This window comes from Ranitomeya variabilis, chromosome 5, assembly GCF_051348905.1.
Source record: "Ranitomeya variabilis isolate aRanVar5 chromosome 5, aRanVar5.hap1, whole genome shotgun sequence".
Classification (NCBI taxonomy): domain Eukaryota; kingdom Metazoa; phylum Chordata; class Amphibia; order Anura; family Dendrobatidae; genus Ranitomeya; species Ranitomeya variabilis.
The window spans coordinates 631,571,056-631,597,121 of NC_135236.1; the positions used below are offsets into that span (position 1 = coordinate 631,571,056).

The window sequence follows — 26,066 nt, forward strand, 5'->3', positions numbered from 1 at the left end:
GATGCCAGCTACATACCCCATGCCTCCTCACAACAGACACAAGGCACCCTGAATGCCCTGCTACATACCCCATGCCTCCTCACAACAGACACAAGGCACCCTGAATGCCCTGCTACATACCCCATGCCTCCTCACAAAAGACACAAGGCACCCTGGATGCCAGCTACATACCCCATGCCTCCTCACAACAGACACAAGGCAGCCTGGATGCCCTGCTACATACCCCATGCCTCCTCACAAAAGACACAAGGCACCCTGGATGCCAGCTACATACCCCATGCCTCCTCACAACAGACACAAGGCAGCCTGGATGCCCTGCTACATACCCCATGCCTCCTCACAAAAGACACAAGGCACGCTGGATGCCAGCTACATACCCCATGCCTCCTCACAACAGACACATGTTACCCTGGATGCCCCTCTACATACCCCATGCCTCCTCACAACAGACACGAGGCACCCTGGATGCCCCTCTACATACCCCATGCCTCCTCACAACAGACAAGGCAGCCTGGATGTCCCGCTAAATACCCCACGCCTCCTCACAACAGACACAAGGCACCCTGGATGCCCGCTACATACCCCATGCCTCCTCACAACAGACACAAGGCACCCTGGATGTCCCTCTACATACCCCATGCCTCCTCACAACAGACACGAGGCACCCTGGATGCCCCTCTACATACCCCATGCCTCCTCACAACAGACACAAGGCACCCTGGATGCCAGCTACATACCCCATGCCTCCTCACAACAGACACAAGGCACCCTGAATGCCCTGCTACATACCCCATGCCTCCTCACAAAAGACACAAGGCACCCTGGATGCCAGCTACATACCCCATGCCTCCTCACAACAGACACAAGGCAGCCTGGATGCCCTGCTACATACCCCATGCCTCCTCACAAAAGACACAAGGCACCCTGGATGCCAGCTACATACCCCATGCCTCCTCACAACAGACACAAGGCACGCTGGATGCCAGCTACATACCCCATGCCTCCTCACAACAGACACAAGGCCCCCTGGATGCCCATCTACATACCCCATGCCTCCTCACACCAGACGCAAGGCCCCCTGGATGCCCCTCTACATACCCCATGCCTCCTCACACCAGACAAAAGGCACCCTGGATGCTCCTCTACATACCCCATGCCCCCTCACACCAGCCCCCTGGATGCCCCTCTACATACCCCATGCCTCCTCACAACAGTCACAAGCCCCTGGATGTCCCATGCCCCCTCAACAGCCACGAGGCCCCCAAGATGCCCCATGCCCCCTCACCTACATACCCCATGCCCCCTTACACTATGCAACAGCCCCCTGGATGCCCCATGCCCCCCTACATACCACTTCCCCCCTCACACCAGCCCCCTGAATGCCCCTCTACATACCCCCTCACACTATGCAAGAGAGCCCCCCCTATGCCCCTCTACATACCCCATGCCCCCTCACAACAGCCACAAGGCCCCCTGGATGCCCCCCCTCACACCAGCCCCCTGACACTATGAAACACAGCCCCTGGATGACCCCTCACCTACAAACTCCATGCCCCCTCAACAGCCACAAGGCTCCCTGGATGCCCCATGTCCCCTCGCACTATGCAACAGCCCTCTGAATGCCCCTCTACATACCCCATGCCCCCTCACACCAGCCCCCTGGATGCCCCTCTACATACCTCATGCCCCCTCACACCATCCACACAGCATTCTGGATGCCCCATGCCCCCTCACAACAGCCCCTTGGATGCCCCTCTACATACCCTCAACAGCCACAAGGCCCCCTGGATGCCCCTCTACATACCCCATGCCTCCTCACACCTGACAAAAGGCACCCTGGATGCTCCTCTACATACTCCATGCCCCCTCACACCAGCCCCCTGGATGCCCCTCTACATACCCTATGCCCTCTCACACCATCCACACAGCACTCTGGATGCCCCATGCCCCCTCTACATACCCCCTCACATAAGCCCTCTGGATGCCCCTCTACATACCCCATGCCCCCTCACACCAGCCCCCTGGATGCCCCGCTACATACCCCATGCCTCCTCACAACAGACACAAGGCACCCTGGATGCCCCTCTACATACCCCATGCCTCCTCACAACAGACAAGGCACCCTGGATGCCCCACTACCTACCCCATGCCTCCTCACAACAGACACGAGGCACCCTCGATGCCCCCGCTACATACTCCATGCCTCCTCACAACAGACACAAGGCACCCTGGATGCCCCTCTACATACCCCATGCCTCCTCACAACAGACACAACTCACCCTGGATGTCCGCTACATACCCCATGCTTCCTCACAACAGACACAAGGCACCCTGGATGCCCCTCTACATACCCCATGCCTCCTCACAACAGACACAAGGCACCCTGGATGCCCCCTCTACATACCCCATGCCTCCTCACAACAGACACGAGGCACCCTGGATGGCCCTCTACATACCCCCCTCACAACAGACGCAAGGCACCCTGGATGTCCCACTACATACCCCATGCCTCCTCACAACAGACACAAGGCACCCTGGATGACCCTCTACATACCCCATGCCTCCTCACAACAGACACAAGGCACCCTGGATGACCCTCTACATACCCCATGCCTCCTCACAACAGACACGAGGCACCCTGGATGCCCCTCTACATACCCCCCTCACAACAGACACGAGGCACCTCGGATGCCCCTCTACATACCCCCCCTCACAACAGACACAAGGCACCCTGGATGTCCCACTACATACCCCATGCCTCCTCACAGCAAATTACAACCTCAGAGCACTCATACTGAGTCCTGTGTCCTCATTCCCTTGTACAGCCCCTCGGTCCTCTTCTCACTGGCTCCATGCTGCAGCCCCTCGGTCCTCTCCTCACTGGCTCCATGCTGCAGCTCCTCGGTCCTCTCCTCACTGGCTCCATGCTGCAGCTCTTCGGTCCTCTCCTCACTGGCTCCATGCTGCAGCCCCTCGGTCCTCTCCTCACTGGCTCCATGCTGCAGGTCCTCGGTCCTCTCCTCACTGGCTCCATGCTGCAGGTCCTCGGTCCTCTCCTCACTGGCTCCCTGCTGCAGCCCCTCGGTCCTCTTCTCACACGGATCCTTGCTGCAGCCCCTCGGTCCTCTTCTCACTGGCTCCATGCTGCAGCTCCTCGGTCTTCTCCTCACTGGCTCCATGCTGCAGCCCCTCGGTCCTCTCCTCACACGGCTCCTTGCTGCAGCCCCTCGGTCCTCTTCTCACTGGCTCCATGCTGCAGCCCCTCGGTCCTCTCCTCACACGGCTCCTTGCTGCAGCCCCTCGGTCCTCTCCTCACACGGCTCCATACTGCAGCCCCTCGGTCCTATCCTCACATGGCTCCATGCTGCAGCCCCTCGGTCCTCTCCTCACACGGCTCCATGCTGCAGCCCCTCGGTCTTCTCCTCACAAGGCTCCATGCTGCAGCCCCTCGGTCCTCTCCTCACTGGCTCCATGCTGCAGCCCCTCGGTCCTCTCCTCACACGGCTCCTTGCTGCAGCCCCTCGGTCCTCTTCTCACTGGCTCCATGCTGCAGCCCCTCGGTCCTCTTCTCACTGGCTCCATGCTGCAGCCCCTCGGTCCTCTCCTCACTGGCTCCATGCTGCAGCCCTTCGGTCCTCTTCTCACTGGCTCCATGCTGCAGCTCCTGGGTCCTCTCCTCACATGCCTCCATGCTGCAGCTCCTCGGACCTCTCCTCACTGGCTCCATGCTGCAGCCCCTCGGTCCTCTCCTCACTGGCTCCATGCTGCAGCCCTTCGGTCCTCTTCTCACTGGCTCCATGCTGCAGCTCCTGGGTCCTCTCCTCACACGGCTCCATGCTGCAGCTCCTCGGACCTTTCCTCACTGGCTCCATGCTGCAGCCCCTGGGTCCTCTCCTCACTGGCTCCATGCTGCAGCCCCTGGGTCCTCTCCTCACACGGCTCCATGCTGCAGCCCCTCGGTCTTCTCCTCACACGGCTCCATGCTGCAGCCCCTCGGTCCTCTCCTCACACGGCTCCATGCTGCAGCTCCTGGGTCCTCTCCTCACACGGCTCCATGCTGCAGCCCCTCGGTCCTCTCCTCACACGGCTCCATGCTGCAGCTCCTGGGTCCTCTCCTCACACGGCTCCATGCTGCAGCCCCTCGGTCTTCTCCTCACACGGCTCCATGCTGCAGCCCCTCGGTCCTCTCCTCACACGGCTCCATGCTGCAGCCCCTCGGTCCTCTCCTCACACGGCTCCTTGCTGCAGCCCCTGGGTCCTCTTCTCTTTGGCTCCATGCTGCAGCCCCTCGGTCTTCTCCTCACACGGCTCCATGCTGCAGCCCCTCGGTACTCTCCTCACACGGCTCCATGCTGCAGCCCCTCGGTCCTATCCTCACATGGCTCCATGCTGCAGCCCCTCGGTCCTCTCCTCACACGGCTCCATGCTGCAGCCCCTCGGTCTTCTCCTCACAAGGCTCCATGCTGCAGCCCCTCGGTCCTCTCCTCACTGGCTCCATGCTGCAGCCCCTCGGTCCTCTCCTCACACGGCTCCTTGCTGCAGCCCCTCGGTCCTCTTCTCACTGGCTCCATGCTGCAGCCCCTCGGTCCTCTCCTCACTGGCTCCATGCTGCAGCCCTTCGGTCCTCTTCTCACTGGCTCCATGCTGCAGCTCCTGGGTCCTCTCCTCACACGGCTCCATGCTGCATCCCCTCAGTCTTCTCCTCACACGGCTCCATGCTGCAGCCCCTCGGTCCTCTCCTCACTGGCTCCATGCTGCAGCCCCTCGGTCCTCTCCTCACACGGCTCCTTGCTGCAGCCCCTCGGTCCTCTCCTCACTGGCTCCATGCTGCAGCCCTTCGGTCCTCTTCTCACTGGCTCCATGCTGCAGCTCCTCGGTCCTCTCCTCACACGGCTCCATGCTGCAGCTCCTCGGTCCTCTCCTCACACGGCTCCATGCTGCAGCCCCTCGGTCTTCTCCTCACACGGCTCCATGCTGCAGCTCCTCGGTCCTCTCCTCACACGGCTCCATGCTGCAGCCCCTCGGTCATCTCCTCACATGGCTCCATGCTGCAGCCCCTCGGTCTTCTCCTCACACGGCTCCATGCTGCAGCCCCTTGGTCCTCTCCTCACACGGCTCCATGCTGCAGCCCCTCGGTCTTCTCCTCACACGGCTCCATGCTACAGCCCCTCGGTCTTCTCCTCACATGGCTCCATGCTGCAGCCCCTCGGTCTTCTCCTCACACGGCTCCATGCTGCAGCTCCTCAGTCCTCTCCTCACACGGCTCCATGCTGCAGCTCCTCGGTCCTCTCCTCACACGGCTCCATGCTGCAGCTCCTCGGTCCTCTCCTCACACGGCTCCATGCTGCAGCTCCTCGGTCCTCTCCTCACAAGGCTCCATGCTGCAGCCCCTCGGTCCTCTCCTCACACGGCTCCATTTTATTTCCCGCGTCTCTTCTCCAGTAGCAGCCTCAGCAAAAACGCAACTTCCAGCTATCGGCTCGTCATTGGACTAAAGGAGGCCCCGCCCCTTCCGGTGACATCATGATTTCATGGAATCACTCCTCCCCCTCAAGAAATCAACTCCAATCTAGACGCTACCGTAAATATCGCGCAGCGCTGCGCAGCGCTGTATACTCACCTACTCCCGGCACGGTCCCTGGACGTCCCTGCTTCTTCCATCGCTGCAGATTCTTCCTGTATTGAGCGGTCACAGTTACCGTTCAATACAGAAATGAATATGTGGCTCCACCCCTATGGGAGGTGGAGCCGCATATTCATTTCTGTAATGAGCGGGACCATGTGACCGCTCAGTGCAGGAAGAATCTGCAGCGCTGGAAGAAGCAGGGACGTCCAGGGACCGTGCCGGGAGTAGGTAAGTATAATTAGAGAGCAGTGACGGCTCCCTGCTGCCGCTGCGGGTCACTCACAAATGGTGGATCATCATCAATCATGGGTCATTTCATTCTCCTTCACTCCGTCCATGGGGCCCCTAAGTAGTCTGGGCCCCGTCGCAGCTGCGACCGCTTCGACCGCGGTAGTTACGCCCCTGCAAATGTAACTCTTTTGTGACAGGCAGAACGGAAGGTGTAATCTTCAAACTTTTATAGATAACAACTACGGTAATGCCTGTCACAAATAAGAATATGATGAAGAAGTTTAATATGAAGAAGAATAATAGTTAAATAAAAAGAATATGAACTATGTAACAAAAAAAAAATAATAGGTAGAAGATGAATAAGGTGAAGAAAAAGTTGATGTCAAAGATGCTGCTGCTGAGGATGATGAAGAAAAAAGTGTGGGAGAAGTAAAAAAGAGGGTGAAGGGTGTGGAAGTAGTGAAACATCAATATCTGACAAAATAAAAAAAATCTTAACATAGTCAATATCTTTGTAACTCCGAACGTCTTAAAAAAAAAAAAAAAAAAATTCCTGCTATTCTATTTGATTGGGCTAAACCTCTATGCCTTTAATGTCTCCGCCACCTCCCCCAATACATCCTACATTATTCTTATTTGTTTTCCTTCATATAGAATGAACCTACAAGGAAAGAAAGGGTTTATTTTAATTCCGATATTTTCGTCCCATTGACTTGCATTGGTATCGGGTATCGGTATCGGCAAGATCCGATATTTTGCCGGTATCGGCCGATCCAATCCGATACCGATACTTTCCGATATCGGAAGGTATCGCTCAACACTAATAGGTACCCATTCACATGGAGACATTTATTCTCAGCGAGGAAGGCAAGCATAGGACCTGGTATAAGAGAGATGCCGTAAAGTGGCTACCAGGTACACATAAAATTGGCCTTTTTTATGCGCTAAACACTCTCAGTTTTCATATTTCTAGTGCAGTAATGTGGTTTAGTTTTCATATTTCATGTTTGCATGCTTTAGCGTTGCAGTGTGCTACCTTATTTGTTTGGCTGTATAGGAGTTGGTTACTCTAGGTTTACTACCTGTTCACACTTGATCTATGTTTGGATGTGAAGGTCAGTTTTTTCAAATGTATTATTTAGCCTTCTGACCGAGCACTCCGCCTCCTAGTCACAGGTGTTTTAATTGCAACAGGTCCAGTACCCCTCCACAGAGATAGAGAATGTGAGTCTAGAAAGAGGTTTTCACAGGTACCCATTCACATGGAGACGTTTATTCTCAGCAAGGAAGGCAAGCGTAGGACCTGGTATAAGAGAGATGCCATAAAGTGGTACCAGGTACACATAAAATTGGCCTTTTTTATGCGCTAAATGCTCTCATTTTTCATATTTCTAGTGCAGTAATGTGGTTTAGTTTTCATATTTCATGTTTGCATGCTTTAGCGCTGCAGTGTGCTACCTTATTTGTTTGGCTGTATAGGAATTGGTTACTCTAGGTTTAGTACCTGTTCACACTTGATCTATGTTTTGATGTGATGGTCAGTTTTTTCAAACAAATAGGGAGGAACATAGATATTTAAATGAAATTAACTGATATAAGTTCCACCCCCTGTAGCTTATTGGTGGCTCCTCAAGTCTCTTCTCTATTGGCAGATTCAGATCCGTCCAATGACAGGATATGAAGATGGGGCATCAGCCTATAGAAACCAGCGAACGCGGTCTTGTCTTCACACAATTCTCTGAAATTATTTTCATCATGTCTGGACGCGGCAAACAAGGAGGAAAGGTCCGCGCTAAGGCCAAGACTCGCTCATCCCCCGACACCTGCAGCTGACGGTGCGCAATGACGAGGAGCTGAACAGGCTGCTGGGTGGGGTGACCATCGCCCAAGAAGACCGAGAGCAGCAAGGCGAGCAAGAGCAAGTGAGCGCTGCTGCCGATCTCCTCTGTCCACACAACCAAAGGCTCTTCTAAGAGCCACCCACATTCTCCTCCGAAGAGCCGCACCGCTGATCTAGGGACGGTTCACACTAGTGTCTGCTAACACAGCGCCAGGCGGTATTTAGAGTTAACTATACACTATCCGTGCTACACTGTACTGCGGTCACCACAGAGCAGAGATTTGTGGCGTGAAGTGAATGATCCGGCGTCATGTTACTGAGATCACACACGAGGGATAAGTACAGTTTATACAGGGGACAAAGCTCCTGAGGGAAGCCGGCTCTTCATAGAGCACTTGGTGCGGCTCAGCGGCGTAGCTAGGGTTTCAACTTGGGGGGGGGGGGGGGGAGGGGCGAAACATCTGAGTGGGCCCCTAACTAGCTAACCCTGATTACAGCTATGGTTGCACGCTCTAATTGTGAATATAGGGGAACCTCAGAATATGACCCTACTGTTATTGAAAATAAATCTATATACAAAAACGAACATTGACTTTACCGCCATATAGTGACCATATGCAACTTTGATGGTCACAATACTCTGAGTGCCCCTATAACAATAATGCTTAAGTGCCCACTTAACATTTAATAATGTCCCCTAAGTTGCCCCATGTACTGCTCCATTATACACCATATGGTGAGCTCAAAGCTTCGCTATACACAGTATAAGGCCCCCACAGCTCGCCTATACACAGTATGATGATTCTATAACTCCCCTGTACACCACATGATGTTCCCACTGCTCCCCTATACACAGTATGATCCCACTGCTCCCCTATAGATAGTATGAGCCCAATGCTCCCCTATACACAGTATAATGCTGACAGGACTCCACTATAGAAAGTATAATGCTCCCCTATATACAGTGTAATGGGCCAACAGCTCCCATATGCACAATATGCCTTCACAGTTCCCTATACACAGTATGATGGGCCTGCAGCTACCGTCAAACAGTATGATGTCCCTCACAGTTCCCCTGTACACAGTATGATGGGCCCACAGCTTCCTTATACACAGTATGATGGGCCCACAGCTCCTTTATACACAGTATGATGTGTGCACAGCTTCCTTATACACAGTATGATGGGCTTGCAGCTCCCTTATACACAGTATGATGGGCCCACAGCCCCCTTATACACAGTATGATGGGCCCGCAGCTCCCTTGTACACAGTATGATGGGCCCACAGCTCCCTTATACACAGTATGATGGGCCCGCAGCTCCCTTATACATAGTATGATGGGCCCGCAGCTCCTTATACACAGAATGATGGGCCCACAGCTCCCTTATGTACAACGTATCGCGACGGATGGCCACACGTTGCATCCATCGTGCAACGGATCCTTCGTGTTTTGGCGGACCGTCGGCACAAAAAAAACATTCAAGTGAACATTTTTTTGTCCGTCGCATCCGCCATTTTCTACCGTGCACGCGCGGCCGAAACTCCGCTCCCTCCTCCCCAGACTTTAGAATGGACAGCGGATGAGTTGAAAAACTGCATCCGCTGCCCACGGTGTGCACAAATTACACAACATGCGTCGGTACGTCGGCCCAACACATAGCGACGGACCCACACCGACGCAAGTATGAAAGAGGCCTTAATGAGCGTTTAATTAAAAAAAAAAAAAAAAAAAAGCGGAAAAACACGGCGTGGGCTCCCACACAATTTTCTGCACCAGAGGGGGAAAGCCGACGGCCGGGAGCCAATATTTGTAGCCTGCTATGAATATCAGCCCGCAGCTGTCTGCGTAGCCCATACTGACTATTAAAATTTGTGGGACCTGTTGTGAATTCTGTTGTGGGTTCTGCTCTTGGGCTCCCTCCGGTGGTTATAAGTGGTAGTGCTGCTGTTTGTCCTTCACAACAGTCATCAGCTGCTTCCACTTTGGACGGGGCTATTTAGTCTGGCTCCTTCCTTTAGTGAGTGCCAGTTGTCCATTGTTTTCTAGGGATCCACATCTCTGCTTGGTTTCTCCTTCTGGATTGTCCAAATCATCAAAGATAAGTCCTGGCTCTGTTTTTGCAGTCCACATGCGGTGGACTTAATAGTTCTGTGAATTGCTATGTTTTTTCTTGTCCAGCTTTGTCTGTGTAAAGATTTATTCAGCCAAGTTGGAAGCTCTGGAGTCACAGAGTTACCCTCCATGCCTTTAGTTAGGTGTGGAGATTTTTGTATTCTCTGTGGTGGATTTTGTAGTATTTTTTATACTGACCGCACAGTACTCTGTCCTGTCTTTTCTTTCTAGGTAGCGTGGCCTCCTTTGCTAAATTCTGTTTTCAGTCTGCGTTTGTAATTTCCCTCTCCTCTCACAGTCAATATTTGTGGGTGGCTGCCTTTCCTTTGGGAATTTTCTCTGAGGCAAGATAGTTTTCCTGTTTCTTTCTTTAGGGGTAATTAGTAGTGTTGAGCGATACCGTCCGATACTTGAAAGTATCGGTATCAGAAAGTATCGGCCGATGCCGGCAAAGTATCGGATCTCGCCGATACCCGATACCAATACAAGTCAATGGGACTCAAGTATTGGAAGGTATCCCTGATGGTTCCCAGGGTCTGAAGGAGAGGAAACTCTCCTTCAGGCCCTGGGATCCATATGAATGTGTAAAATAAAGAATTGAAATAAAAAATATTGATATCCTCACCTCTCCGACGCAGCCTGGACCTTACCGCTGTGAACCGGCAAGCCTTCTTTGCTTAAAATGAGCGCGTTCAGTACCTTCCATGACGTCACGGCTTCTGATTGGTCGCGTGCCGCTCATGTGACCGCCACGCGACCAATCAGAAGCTGTGACGTCATCCCTCAAGTCCTAAATTCCTAGAAGGGAATTTAGGACCTGAGCGATGACGTCGCGGCTTGTGATTGGTCGCGTGGCGGTCACATGAGCGGCACGCGACCAATCAGAAGCCGTGACGTCATGGAAGGTACTGAACGCGCTCATTTTAAGCAAAGAAGGCTGCCGGTTACTACCAGGGCGCGTCAGAGGGTGAGTATATCCCTATTTTTTATTTTAATTCTTTATTTTTTACATGGATATGGATCCCAGGGACTGAAGGAGAGTTTCCTCTCCTTCAGACCCTGGGAACCATACACTGGGAACTTCCACACAAAACTGTCACTTCCACCACAAAAGTATCGGATCTCGGTATCGGAATTCCGATACAGCAAATATTGGCCGATACCCGATACTTGCGGTATCGGAATGCTCAACACTAGTAATTAGTCCTCCGGCCGTGACAAGGTGTCTAGGGAGTGACAAGAACATCCCACGGCTACTTCTAGTTGATGTGTTAAGTTCAGGGTCGGCGGTCAGTATAGAGGCCACCTAACTCCAGAGCTCGTCCATGCTGCTCCTAGGCCACCAGTTCATAACAGGGACCCCCCAAAAAATGAAATGACGTGGGGTCCCTCTATAATTTATAGCCAGAAAGGCTACGTAGACAGCTGCGGACTGATATTCATAGCCTAGAGAGGGGCCATGGATATTGGCCCCCCTGGCTACAAAAAACAGTCTGCAGCTGCATCTGTAAGATGCGCCAATTCCGGAACTTAGCCTCTATCTTCCCACTCCCGTGTAGCGGTGGGATATGGGGTGATAAGTGGTTAATGTCACCTTGCTATTGTAAGGTGACATTAAGCCGGGTTAATAATGGAGAGGCGTCAATAAGACGCCTATCCATTATTAATCCAATAGTAATAAAGGGTTAATAAAACACACACACATTAGGAAAAAAGTATTTTAATATTCTTCATTTAACCATACCTACTAAACTTCAGCGCCTGCATTAACCGTAAAATAATAAACCGTATACTACCTGTCCGCCGTAGTCCAATTAATAACGAGTTTCCAGTGATTTTCTCCTCTATAGAACAGTGACATCGGGTGATGTCACTGCTCTATAGGACCCTCAGTGACACACTGACAGGAGACAATGGCTCCTGCATTGATTCACTGATGTTGCTATAGTTCAAAGGCTCACTTTATTTCATTTGCTGCGTGGGAAAATTTCTCACACAGCAATTCCAAAAGTGAGACTAGGGACTATTTTTTTTTACAGCGGTGAAGGTATACAGTGGCGGAAGGGAACCTTCCTCCAGTCCTTCCTCTCTGATCTCAAAGCACGCCGCCGCCGCTGTCCGTGCGTCTCAGTCATCACTTTTTGCTCACTGCAGAAAATGTCTGGTCGCGGTAAAGGAGGAAAAGGTCTCGGGAAGGGCGGCGCCAAGCGGCACAGGAAGGTGCTCCGTGATAACATCCAGGGCATCACCAAGCCTGCCATCCGCCGTCTTCCTGGAGAACGTGATCCGTGACGCCGTCACCTACACCGAGTACGCCAAGAGGAAGACCGTCACCGCTATGGACGTGGTGTACGCGCTCAAGCGCCAGGGCCGCACTCTCTACGGCTTCGGTTAATGCTTCTTCCTCCATCCTCACTCCCCAAAGGCTCTTATCAGAGCCGCCCACATTTATTATGGAGAAGCTACAATTCCTGAGATCAGATGATTACAGTAATGAGGTGATGGGAATCGGGTGAAACCTCTGGAATTAGTATAAATACAGGGAGGAGCGGTCACGTCCTGCACTGATGGTTTCGGGTCTCCCTTATGATGGCGGCTCCCCTATCTGCCCAGCGCCATGTCTGCATTAATTACGGCCGCCACCATTTATTATCTACATGTGGATAGTGATTGTGACTTTATGGCCGCTCCTTATAACGTGCAATGTGCGGCCGGAGCTACAGCCGGCAGCGATCTCCTGTGCTCGGTCTGATGGATGAAGCCGATCACATCCCGCAGCCGAACATTAGCGGCTCGGTTCCCTCCTGACGGGGGAGGTTGTTTGGTCTCCGGATTTGTATCACATCTGGCTAAAGCGACTTCATCGTTTATATCCTAGAACCGGAGCATCGCTGAATCCCGGAGCTCGTGTTACAGAGCGGATACTGCTCCACTAAACCGGAGAATCTGCCGACTCTAGTGCGGGATGAAAGCGGCCGCCAATCACAACGCGAGCAGAGAGTCCGATCGGACACTGCGCTTCACAAGGATGAAGGCAGATTGGGATTGAGCGGGAATTTCAAAATCTGTTATCAGCCAATCATCACTAGCGACGATCCTGTTGGCGGGTTACCTCATCCAAGGCGGACATTTATGTTAACCGTTCAGTGTCTGATATTTCTTTCCGCAGTTCACCAGTATCAGTAAATTCCTAATTGCCAGTGACCGGAGCCTGAAGAGAGAACGGCGGAGAAATCCACACCCGGAATGTACAGCGCCGTCATCCGAGCACCAGACAGGTGATCACGGCGGACCAGAGAGAGGACTGGAAATGATGCGGGCCAGTAGCCGGTGGGTTTCTGGGTGAGGGCAGTTGTAGAGAACACACGACTGAGCGGGAGATTCAAATCATCATTCGGTTTTGTGATCGACCGCAAAATATCGGACTGAAGCCCCGCCCACAGGGAACGACCAATCAGCGTGTTTCCTCCTCTGTTTAACTCTTTAATGCCCCTGAGCCTCCTCACTTTACATGTGTTCTCCCCAGCTCCCGGCAGCGCTCAGCTTATCGGCTCCTCCTGGTAGAACAAGTGCGGACTGTATCATCCGATCTGTGTTACGGGGGGTTTCCAGCACCATCTGAAGACATTACTGCACTATATGGAGTGTAATATGTCCGGTGCTGTACTGTAACTCCCTGCATGATGTGCCACACGCAGCGGTATACGGGGGTACTCTGCACTGTACAGCTGAATCATAGCACTATACAAGGGTATACAGAAGGATAAAAAGAACTACAAGAACACATGCAGCAGGTGGAGCAGACTGCAGTGTCTATATTCCCACATTACTGGTGGAGCAGACTGTTGTGTCTATATTCCCACATTACAGGTGGAGCAGACTGCGGTGTCTTATATTCCCATTTTTCAGGTGGAGCAGACTGTGGTGTCTTATATTTCCACATTACAGCTGGAGCAGACTGCAGTGTCTTATATTTACACATTTAAACCCTATTTTAGCCTGTAAGCTTTTTGGTGGCATTCATATGTTCTGTATTTGCTTTAGTTTAACCCACATTACAGGTGGAGCAGACTGTGGTCTCTTATATTTACACATTACTGGTGGAGCAGACTGCTTTGTCTTATATTTACACATTACAGGTGGAGAAGACTGCAGAGTATTTTATTCCCACCTTACAGGTGGAGCAGACTGCAGTGTCTGATATTTCCACATTACAGGTTTAACAGACTGGTGTCTTATATTCCCATATTACATTCCGGAATAGTCTGTAATCTCCACCAAGCACACAGGTCTCAGGTTATTTGGAGAATCATGAACTAAACCGAATCATGTTATAGCAGATGACTGAGACCCCAGAATATCAGATCTGGGAAGCAAAGGGTTAAATAACAGACACTGAACACAGCAACTCGGTCAGAACTGACACGATCAGCAGTGAAAGCTCAGAGCTGTAGAGGAGCTCAGCCCCGGATCTCACCATCACCCTCCTCAGCATTTAGTCTTCAACTCTATTGCGCCACCTGCTATTTATCCCGTCGCTAGGCGTAGAAGACTGGAGAGGACACAGGAGCATGGACGACGCCCGGTGTCGGGTCGGACGATCCCCCACTGGAGTCCCTGATTAGTGGCGCAGTATCCGCAGAAGCGGCGCTGGACATAGCGGGGAGCCGGTACACGGGCTGATCGGTGGCCGCATCCTCCTCGCAGGTGATTTGTTGCTTCTGACATTCCAGCTCCGTTACTGACGGTTCTCACCAGTTGTTTCTAGTTGGGGAAATGTCGCAGCGATCAGTCCTGGGCTCTGAACAGACAATCTGGTCAGCTGAGAGAGATCCGGGTGAGGAGCACAGGGGAGAGGCCGAGATCCGATCACTGCTCCTCTGCTTCCTGCAATAGGTGGCGTCCTTCGATCACTTGAGACAGTGAGAACATCAGTGAGAGAATCGCACCGACCCGATAGCAATAAATAATTCACAACCGGCAGCAAAGTTATCAGGTTGATCACAGGATTTACCGAGGTAAAAGCTCCGCGGAGTCCGCTCTGAGTTCTGGAAATCCGGTAAATGTGGAATATTCAGCACTATATGGAGGAATTCCGCACTATAGGGGGGTATACATCACTATGCATGGGTAAAAACGATACATGGAGGTCTCCAGCCCTCTATTGAGGGTATGCAGTACAACATGGTGTTTGTAGCACTATAAGGGGAGTATGTAGCACATATGGACGGAGGGCTTACAGTGCTATATGCGATACACAACATTATGTGTAAGGTATACAGCACCATCTGGAGTTTATACAGTGTAATATGGCGTTGTAAAGCACTATATGAGGGTATACATTGCTATATGGGCATACACCGCAGTATACGGGGGTGCGCAGCAGTATATGGGGATTTACAGCACAATCTAGGGGCGCGGCCCATGGAGAGGAGCTTTATTTATGGAATATCCAATGAACTGCAGAGGGCGGAGCTTCTGATTTTGATCACCTGATTTTACTCACCCAATAGCACAGCGATCTGACATCAGTGCTCATTTGCATGGGCCGGCTCTAAATTCAGCTGCTCTGAGAGAGTCAGGACCATTTTTTACTCTCACTTGTGACAAGAACTGTTTGCGTTCATTATGGCTGATCCCAAGGCTGCTCCAGCCCCCAAGAAGGGCTCCAAGAAAGCCGTGACCAAGACCCAGAAGAAGGACGGCAAGAAGCGTAGGAAGAGCAGGAAGGAGAGCTACGTCATCTACGTGTACAAGGTGCTGAAGCAGGTCCACCCCGACACCGGCATCTCCTCCAAGGCCATGGGCATCATGAACTCCTTCGTCAACGACATTTTCGAGCGCATCGCAGGGGAAGCCTCCCGCCTAGCTCACTACAACAAGCGCTCCACCATCACCTCCCGGGAGATCCAGACCGCCGTGCGCCTGCTGCTGCCCGGAGAGCTGGCCAAGCACGCCGTGTCCGAGGGCACCAAGGCCGTCACCAAGTACACCAGCGCCAAGTGATCTGCTCCTCCCCCTGCTCCGCCATCACCCTAAAGGCTCTTCTAAGAGCCACCACCCCGCCTACATGAGAGCTGTGACTGCTGATGTGTCCTGTCTCCCCGAGGTGTAGATTCAAAAATTACCAGTCTGCCATGTATATCTTACCCATAAGTCGGTGCCAGTGTGTGTCCAGCTAGCTACATGGCAGACTGGTCATTTTTGAATCTAGGTGGGATATTTTGAAGAGATAAGTACTCTTTTGGCACTAAGCACTATGCACTTTCATATGACAGATTAGTCTTACCTGATTCACAGTTAGAGGCGATAGCCCATGTCTGATATGCCCATGTCTGATGTATCCCCCCATGGTGTTACTTCCAATGTTTTTTGTCCTAAGTATATGTGCTCTACGTGTATCTTGTCCTTATAGAGTATTTCTATTTGTGTTGTTATATGTATAATACAATTTGCTACTACTTTTTTACAAATTGGTTTTGGGTTGTTTATACTCCGTTCAGCTGTAGGAAATATTGACTAGTGGAGTTTTCCCTGTAACATATGTCCATTTTTAGGGCATATCCCTGTTCTAGGGTTTAGTTTGATATGCATTAGTGGTATTTATATCAATCTAACAGCGACTGAGCGGGAGAATAATGGCGAATATCCGATCCTTCAACTGCAAATAACTGAGAATCATCGGCCCAAAGCGCCAACCAATACCCAATAAGTGTTTCCTCCTCCAATTAACACCTTAGTGCCCGTGCTTGTGCAGATTCCCGCTCCACTTCCCCCACCCCAGGCCGCAGCGCTCACACCAGGCTCCTATGGAACATATGAGGATTGTCTGAGTCGCAGCAGACACCGCAGAGAGTCAGTATAGGATATGACGTGAGTGAGGAGCCTCCTGCACGTGCAGATGGGTTGTACACTTTGGTCTATATATGTACACACTGCTCTATAAACTGTACACTGTTGTATATACTGTATTCTCTACTCTATATACTGTACACACCGCTCTATACTGTACACTGCTCTATATACTGTACACTTTGGTCTATGTACTGTACACTTTGGTCTATGTACTGTACACACCGCTCTATATTGTACACTGCTCTATATACTGTACACTCTCCTCTATTATCAGTGACACTCATTACACTGCTGACCTGGGCTGTGCAGATTTGATGTTTTGCACCATATATGCTATATAATACAGCTGTGCTCTGTGCAGACGCTGGATTTTGCGTCTCCGCTTTTCTCCCAATATACCCCTTTTGCACAATGGTGGGGGTCACATAAATCCATTAATACTTCACAGTTTCTCCCCGGAGCTGTTCATGTGTTTGGTTGGGGAGTCGCATGGTGAAGCTGTCGCCTTATCAGAGCTCTTCCCACCATTACAGGCTGCAGCGGTCACAGCTTCACACTGGGTGAGACACGATATTAGGCAGGTGATTGCAATCAGCCCCCGATGTGGATCAGGTGTCCCCCAATACTCTGCACATACGGGGTACAGTGATATCACAGGTCAGGGAGGTGGCAGTCAGCGGAGGCCGTCGTCTGTGTTACCCTTCTGGGCTCTCAGCAGCTCCAGCTCGTCCCCACATCGTGCAATCAGCTTCCTGCACGATAGACATTGGAGTAAAGATCCCTGTGATGGTGACAAGAGCCGGGAATAGGAGGAACGAGCTCCCGCAGCAGATTTATCTCCCCGGATACACAGTGATGTGCAGATCGGGAGGACGACGGCGATGATGCCGGTATTTCCTCTCTGCTCTTTCCCGGCATCTCTGGTAGTGACGGCTACAAACGGCCGTTGGAGATGTTGGAGAAGGAGAATAAACGGAGGAAACGCGCTCTGTTGTCCGGTGTTGGCCGGTAAAGGGCTTTTATCTCGGGTAGGGAAGCACAAGGGGACAGCGGAGCTTCACTCGGACTCAGCTAGGAGGAGGCGGGGCCTGTGTCTAGTGTCAGCCAATAGAAGCTCAGGACGATGCAGCTCAGCAGCCAATCAGTGCGCAGTAAGCCTGTACATATAACAGGCGCCTTTTGCTCCGGCCTCAGTGTTTTCCTAACAGGAGATATTTGTGTTCTAGTTCCGCAGCACATGATGGCAGAGACCGCGCCAGCCGCCGCTCCCCCTCCCGCAGAGCTGGCCGCCAAATCCAAGAAGCAGCCGAAGAAATCCGCCGCCAAGAAAAGCAATAAACCCTCTGGCCCCAGCGTCTCCGAGCTGATCGTGAAAGCCGTGTCCGCCTCTAAGGAGCGCAGCGGGGTGTCTCTGGCCGCCCTGAAGAAAGCTCTGTCTGCCGGAGGGTACGATGTAGAGAAGAACAACAGCCGCCTGAAGCTGACCGTCAAGTCTCTGGTCACCAAGGGCGCCCTCCTCCAGGTGAAGGGCAGCGGCGCCTCCGGGTCCTTCAAGCTGAACAAAAAGCAGGAGCCTAAGGACAAAGTGGCTAAGAAGAAGTCAGCAGCTGTGGCCAAGCCCAAGAAACCCGCTGCTGCCAAGAAAGCCGCCAAATCTCCGAAGAAGCCCAAGAAGGCTCCAACCGCGGCCAAGAAAAGTCCGAAAGTCACAGTCAGAGCTGTATGATCAGTTCCATCATCCTGTCCCCGCTGACTGCATGATTTGTGCCACCACCCTATCCTCGGCAGAGCTGTATGATCCGTGCCACCACCCTATCCCCGCAGAGCTGTATGATCCGTGCCACCACCCTATCCCCGCAGAGCTGTATGATGCGTGCCACCACCCTGTCCTTCCCAGAGCTGTATGATCAGTTCCTACAGGTGACAATTCTGTGCAATTAATGGACGGAAGGGGCCGATGTGCAGCAGAAATCACAACACTGACATCATCCTAATCAATTGTCACCACTTGTAACCCGCATCTCAGTAATAGGGGTGTGAGGTGATTCCTCCGATGTGAGTGTTGGAGCCTCAGTGACTGATTACAGAGGAGCCACTGTACAGCTCCGGGCACTGGGAATCTAGAACCGGAGCTTCTGCTGTAGAAGCCGCCTGGAGATTTGATGTGATCCTGTGTGTTTCTGAGCAGTGGGGAATATCTGAAGTGTGAATTAAGCTGAGCCTTCTCTGTGAAGTGATTGGTCGCGGACATCACACGTTATTGGCTGCTCGCTTTCTACCAAATAACCAATGGTGTGCAGGGGGCGTGTCCACATGAATCGTGAATAGGAGCAGAGGAGCATAAATGCCCTGCTCACTCCGCTCCCCTCATCACTCCTGTTCTCTTCTATACAGAGCTATGGCCAGAACTAAGCAGACCGCCCGTAAATCCACCGGAGGGAAAGCTCCCCGCAAGCAGCTGGCCACTAAGGCCGCCAGGAAGAGCGCTCCCGCCACTGGCGGCGTGAAGAAGCCGCACAGATACCGGCCAGGGACAGTCGCTCTCCGTGAGATCCGCCGTTACCAGAAGTCCACAGAGCTGCTGATCCGTAAGCTTCCCTTCCAGCGCCTGGTGAGAGAAATCGCCCAGGACTTCAAGACCGATCTGCGCTTCCAGAGCTCGGCCGTCATGGCCCTGCAGGAGGCCAGCGAGGCTTATCTGGTGGGGCTGTTCGAGGACACCAACCTGTGCGCGATCCACGCTAAGAGGGTCACCATCATGCCCAAAGACATCCAGCTGGCCCGCCGGATCCGTGGGGAGAGAGCTTAGATCTGTCCTCCACACCTGACTGTACCACAAAGGCTCTTTTCTGAGCCACCAAATCCTCCCTCAAGACGAGCTGATTCCTAACCTCCGCCACACAGATCTGATCCTGAATGCATCATCCGGACCAAGTTGTCCATTTTTCTGCTGGAGTTTGCAGCAGTTTTCTAGTGGTTTTGCCTAGATAATGTCAATCAGCATCTTAGCGACTTTTCACCCCCCCATTGTAAGTTCTCTTTAAACTGCTGTACCTAGTTTCCTAATATTCCCGGCACTCGGTTATGATGGAATCACAAACCGCATAGTCAATGTTTAAGAACCGCGTCTGCCTTGTGTAGCTCTTGACTCGTTATGCAGTTTGTGAGGGTGTTTTTCTTTATTTTTTATTATGTCCTGATACGATTTTATGGGATGCCTGGATATTTCTATTATCTATTAGACTCCTGTATGGAACGTAAGTGGCCAGTGATCGCAGGACACAAACATTTCCGATATCTGTCCGTCCTGAAGCTACGTGTTACAGAAAGACAAAGAACGGGCTCCAGCGTTTAAAGGCTGCAGTGTTAACCACTGAGCCACCGTGCCGCTCAACATATAAAAACTCCCGGAACCAGAGCGCAGGAATAGGAAATTGTAGCCTCTCACTTAGAAGATGTGGGCGGCTGCGGCTCTGAAAAGAGCCTTTGGGTTGTCAGGACAGATTGTTGTTTTTTTTATTTTTTTTTAAGTTAATATATTTGTTTAGAAACCGTTTCTGAGCCACCAACATCTACGTGCAGGGTTACTCTTAGTTTCCTGTGCTGTGATCTTATGTCTCCTTTGCGCTGGTGACTTCTCTATTAGAACGCTCTTGTGTTATTTTCATCGATGAGCAAGACAGACAAATGTGCAGAATGTCGGATGACAATAACGGATAACACTGGTCTGCGGTTCCGGGTAAAGTCCTCTGGTGCTGTGTATGGGCGGATGGTTCTGTTACAACTTTTGGTTTTGAAATCCCCGCTTTGTGGCTTCAGCTTCTTCCTGCCGCTCTTGGTGTCAGGACTGGCGGCTATAGGGCGATGTTTGCGTGCAATGATGGCTTGTTCTAGAGTGCCTCAAATGTATCTGTGGTTTTCCAGATAAGGAAGCAATATTCACTGGATAGCAAAGATGGAGTTCGGTAAAGCTGTGGGTTCCCGGTCAAAGGAGGGGGAAGCCGCATTATTCAGACTCTGGGATATGCGTGTGATCTGGGACTAGGTTTTTTTTTCCGATATCTTGACCTAAAAAGACTAACCTGGTTTTCCAAGCAGATCCCTCTACAGCTCTAATAAGGGGGCAAGTCCAGGCGTTTTGTAAATCTGTTAAGATGTCTAGAAACCTAAGATCGTGCTATTATTTGGCGCTGATTAGTATCGGGCTCAGCGTCTCTGCAGGGTACAATATCCCCTGTACAGCTGCCTGTAGTATCGGTCACAGCCTGGGACGTGTCAGCTGGGAGGACAGGACCCGGTGTTATCAGCGGGGTAGTATAGCTGCCCCTACCGGAATACCAGCGATTGCCGCTACAACAGAGGGGCCGGTAATAATCTGACGGACAAAGAACAGAGATTGAGCGGGAAATTCAAAATCACCAACGGATCTGTAATCAGCCAATGAGGGAGAGACATCCGCAGGCGCCGACCAATACCAGATACAGGAATATCCGCCTCTATGTAACTCCTTAGTGGCCGTGTGTGCGCTGATCCCCACTACACACTTGCTTTACAGAAGCGGCGACTTCCCCCACCCGAGACCCGGCAGCGTCACATCAGGCTCCTGGCCGAACGTAGGAGACTAGTCTTAGTCGGGCTGTGATAGGATCAGCGCGGACACCACGGGAAGAGCAGATTGAGGGTCGCTCGCAGAACTCAGCGTCAGAAGAATAATCTGCAGATGGCTGAAAATGAGCCCTTATTGGGGGAGGACTTTGTGCAGTGATTGGGACGGATAATGGCTATTTCCCCATAAATCCAGGAAGCGGCTAGTCAGCTGTGCCAGGACTGTAAACCCTGCAGCTCGGAAGGCTGTGCACTCAGTGAGATGTCTCGGTAGTAGCAGCACCCAGTGTTCTATGAAGAGCCGGCTTCCCTCAGCTTTGTCCCCTGTATAAACTGTACTTATCCCTCTTGTGTGTGATCTCAGTAACATGACGCCGGATCATTCACATCACGCCATGAATCTCTGCTCTGTGGTGACCGCAGTACAGTGGAGCACGGAACGTGTATAGATACTTCTATATACCGCCTGGCGCTGTGTTAGCGGTAGTGATGTGACGTTCATGAACGAGCCGGCTCTTCACTGTGAACGATATGAGCCGGCACCTATCAGTGAGCCGCTTGTTATCTAGTGGCTCTCTGCTCTCCTCCCTTCATTGTGCTGCTGACATCAGCCTGGTGGTGGAGGGGGAGGAGAGGAGCCAGGAGAGACTGTGTGCTGGAGGGGGAGAGAGGAAAGCTGCTGCTGAAAGTACTCAAATCCAAAAATAAGTCTAGAATTGCCATGAAAAACACGCAACAAGACTCAAACCACAATGTTCAATAATATTAAATGCAGTAATGTTTATTAATAATTAAAAAAAAACAACAATTTTTACCAGCAAAAAAACTCCAAATGTAAATGGAGCATATATATATCCACATAACATCAATAAAAAAAAACTGAGGAATCAATAGCAAAAAATGCCCATACAAAAGGACCTGTCTTTTAATGAGCTGCAACCTGTCAGAAAATGTGACCGTGGTGCACAGAGCTCAATGAGCATCGGTGGTGGAATAAATAGAGCTTTAATTAGTTAATTACTGCCACACAGCATGTATATTAGCGCTCACTACCTCTATCAAATTGTACCGATAAAGATTACAATTACAGAGTGGACAGGGCAAGCTAAGGATAAACTCACATGAGGTATGATGTCCGTGTCTCCGTTCCTATACCCCGTTGCACATTTTTTGCATTTGTTTGATGTTCTTATAATGAAAAATAATATAAACGATGTTAATCTGTTAATGTTAACTAAAAGGTTTTGTGTCATTATTTTGGTGAGATTACTGAAGAGCCGAAAGAGCCGATTCCCCCAAAAAACCCCGAAGTCCCATCACTAGTTATTGGACACTAGTGTGAACCCTTCCCTAGATCAGCGGTGCGGCTCTTCGGAGGAGGATCTGGGTGGCTCTTAGAAGAGCCTTTGGGTGTGTGGACAGGGGAGATCGGCAGCAGCGCTCACTTGCTCTTGCTCGCCTTGGTGCTCTCGGTCTTCTTGGGCAGCAGCACGGCCTGGATGTTGGGCAGGACGCCCCCCTGGGCGATGGTCACCCCACCCAGCAGCCTGTTCAGCTCCTCGTCATTGCGCACCGCCAGCTGCAGGTGTCGGGGGATGATGCGGGTCTTCTTGTTGTCCCGGGCAGCATTGCCGGCCAATTCCAGGATCTCAGCGGTCAGATACTCCAGCACAGCGGCCAGATAGACCGGAGCGCCGGCGCCCACCCTCTCGGCGTAGTTGCCCTTACGGAGAAGCCTGTGCACACGGCCGACTGGGAACTGCAGTCCTGCCCGGGATGAGCGGGTCTTGGCCTTAGCGCGGACCTTTCCTCCTTGTTTGCCGCGTCCAGACATGGAGACGATAATGTCAAAAAATTGTGTGGAGACAAGACCGTGTTCGCTGGTTTCTATAGGCTGATGCCCCGCCTTCCTACCCTGTCATTGGACGGATCTGAATCTGCCAATAGCGAAGAGAATTGAGGAGCTACCAATGAGCTACAGGGGGCGGAGCTAATAACAGTTCATTTCATGTAAATCTCTATGTTCCCCTACATAGCGCTGTACATGCCCGGATTGTGTTGTGTACCCCTGTAATGCGTTATTCCCCACGTACCTTCCATATAGAACTCCATGTAGTGATGCATCCTACAAAATAGAGCTTTGATCACACAGCTCTGCCGGACAATAGGTGATGGCTCTAACAAGAGCCTTTGTGATAATACAACAACCCATCTGCACGTGCAGGAGGCTCCTCACTCACGTAATATCCTATACTGACTCCCCGCTGTAACTGCTCCGATCCAACCAGACTCAGACAAGCCTCATATATTTCATAGGAGCCTGGTGTGAGCGCTGCGGCCTGGGGTGGGGGAAGTGTAGCGGGAATCTGCACAAACACGGGCACTTAGGTGTTAAATGGAGGAGGAAACACTTATTGGGTATTGATTGGCGCTTTGGGCCGATGATTCTCTGTCATTTGCAGTTGAAGGATCGGATATTCGCCATTATTCTCCCGCTCAATCGCTGCTAGATTGATGTCGGATTATTACCTGCCTCTGTTCCCCCAGATTGGAAGCAGACTAATCACCAATGCCCAGGGTCGTCAGCTCACCGCACTACTACTCTCACTATCTCTTGCCGGCTCAGCAGTACTATCCTCTCAGCAATCCCCCACACCCGGGCTGCTGATGGATAAAGCCGGTCACATCCCTGCACACAGCCGGACATTGGCTCCTCAGGAGGTGGTAGCTTCTTTGTGGCCCGGGTATTACTGAGGTATTGTACCATCATGTTCTATCACAGACCTCTTGCCTGTAGCTGTGATCTCTACCTAGATTGCAGGAATAAACTAGTAAAGTAGATGAATCAGTCTGCCCCGAAATGTCGCTTCTAGGACGTTTCCCTGTCAGTATATCGCCCACAATACTGATTGTGATAAAGTGCCGGAAAATGTAATGCAGCCGTCTCCGGGTCAGACACACGGGGCACATCTCCCCATCTCCGGCAGTAACAACCACTGACAGCACGGAGGCCACTGATCCCCGGGGAGACTTCATCCTCTTAGGAGCCTCCTGATGCTTCCTTCACTGTTGAATCTACACATGCAGATCATTGCGGAAGATGCCTACACTGCGCTGACAGTGACGCCCGACATCCATTATCCATTACTCGGAGAACCCAGCGCCAAAATAAGAGGCAGGACTTATTCAAATCTTTGAAAATGGGCTGTTTGCCCACTTTGATGCCAGTGCCGATGCCCAAAACCCATTTGGGCCAGGCTAACAGGACCTTTGTTAGATGCAGGGCATCACTATCTATGGATTCTAAGTGTGAGATCAGCGGCCCAAAGTCATATAACTAGTGTTGAGCGATACTTTCCGATATCGGAAAGTATCGGTATCGGAAAGTATCGGCCGATACCGTCAAAATATCGGATCCAATCCGATACCGATACCCGATCCCAATGCAAGTCAATGGGACGAAAATATCGGAATTAAAATAAACCCTTTATACACTTGTAGGTTCATTCTACATGAAGGAAAACAACTAAGAATAATGTAGGATGTATTGGGGGACGTGGCGGAGACATTAAAGGCACAGAGGTTTAGCCCAATGTAATAGAATAGCAGGATTTTTTTTTTTTTGGATGACGTTCGGCGTTAGAAAGAATTTGACTATGTTAATTTTTTTTTTTTTTTATGCCACATATTGATGTTTCACTACTTCAACGCCCTTCACCTTCTTTTTTTCTTCTCCCACGCTTTCTTCTTCATTATCCTCATCATCAGCTTCTTTGACATCAACTTCTTCACCTTATTCATCTTCTTCTTCATCTTCTACCTATTATTTTTTGGGTTACATTGTTCATATTCTTTTTATTTTACTATTATCTTCATCATATTCTACTTCTTCATCATATTCTTATTTGTGACAGGCATTCCTGTAGTTGTTATCTATAAAAGTTTGAAGATTACACCTTCCGTTCTGCCTGTCACAAAACAGTTACATTTGTCCGCGTTCAGTTTGGCCTGCAGCATCAGGCTTTATCCAGGGGCACCACGAGGAGGAACGGACTCACCCCCATACACTGCTTAGTCTTCTTCTGCTTATAATTTAGATAATATTTTTTGCTCTGATATTTAGTGTTATGCTTAATGTTCTTCTGCTCTTTGTTCTGCAGCCTCTTGTTCTTCTGCTTCTCGGTCTTCCAGGTCGTCGTCGTCTCCAGGGTCGTCGTCTCCAGGGTCGTCGTCTCCCGGGTCGTCGTCATCGGGGTGGTCTTCAGGGTCGTCGTCTCCGGGGTCGTCGTCATCACGGTGGTCTTCAGGGTCATCGTCTCCAGGGTCGTCGTCATCACGGTGGTTGTTGTCTCTGGTGTCGTTGTCATCTTAGGGGTGTTCTTCCGGGTCATCGTGTTTAGTCTCTTGAACTTGGAAATGTAGCAGAAGGTACAAGAAGGCTGAGAAAATGCCGAGAACCAGCTGATGGAACTGGAACTCGGATGGCTACCCAAAGGTCCAAGAGCCAATGGAACTACCGAGGACCAGCTGACGTTACTGGAACCCGGTTACTAAGCAGGAGGTACCCGTGCCTGAAAGCACTACCAAGGACCACCTGACGTTGGTGGAACTCGGATACCCAGAGGGAGGCACCTAAGCCAAAGGCTCTGCCCGGAACCAGCTGACGGTACTGGAACCAGGATGGGGAGCAGAAGGTACAAGAGCAAGTGTCTGCGTGGCTTTTGCAGGACACGATGCCGGCTGCACAGCAGGGGAACAGCTGGTGGTGCTGAACCCCACTGACACATTGGCGAGGT

General features: G+C 51.3%; 4 protein-coding genes across 4 annotated transcripts in view; 2 read left to right on the forward strand and 2 right to left on the reverse strand.

Annotated features, from left to right (window-relative positions):
* LOC143773949 (histone H1.01-like) overlaps positions 1-26,066 on the reverse strand; it is a 208,196-nt gene that overhangs the window by 73,636 nt on the left and 108,494 nt on the right. The window lies entirely within an intron of this gene.
* On the forward strand, positions 15,439-15,977 carry LOC143773938 (histone H2B 1.1-like). The gene has a single exon (XM_077261239.1). The coding sequence runs from the start codon at positions 15,439-15,441 to the stop codon at positions 15,814-15,816; it is 378 nt and encodes a 125-aa protein (XP_077117354.1). The 3' UTR covers positions 15,817-15,977.
* Positions 19,036-19,521, forward strand: LOC143773939 (histone H3). Its single transcript, XM_077261241.1, has one exon. It carries the CDS (start codon positions 19,064-19,066, stop codon positions 19,472-19,474), a length of 411 nt encoding a protein of 136 aa, XP_077117356.1. The 5' UTR covers positions 19,036-19,063; the 3' UTR covers positions 19,475-19,521.
* LOC143773940 (histone H2A type 1-like) lies at positions 22,571-23,104 on the reverse strand. Its single transcript, XM_077261242.1, has one exon. The coding sequence runs from the start codon at positions 23,102-23,104 to the stop codon at positions 22,712-22,714; it is 393 nt and encodes a 130-aa protein (XP_077117357.1). The 3' UTR covers positions 22,571-22,711.

Excerpts from the sequence above, each read along its gene's own strand:
- LOC143773940 (XM_077261242.1), bottom strand. The coding sequence starts at position 23,104 with ATGTCTGGACGCGGCAAACAAGGAGGAAAGGTCCGCGCTAAGGCCAAG.
- LOC143773938 (XM_077261239.1), top strand. The coding sequence starts at position 15,439 with ATGGCTGATCCCAAGGCTGCTCCAGCCCCCAAGAAGGGCTCCAAGAAA.
- LOC143773939 (XM_077261241.1), top strand. The coding sequence starts at position 19,064 with ATGGCCAGAACTAAGCAGACCGCCCGTAAATCCACCGGAGGGAAAGCT.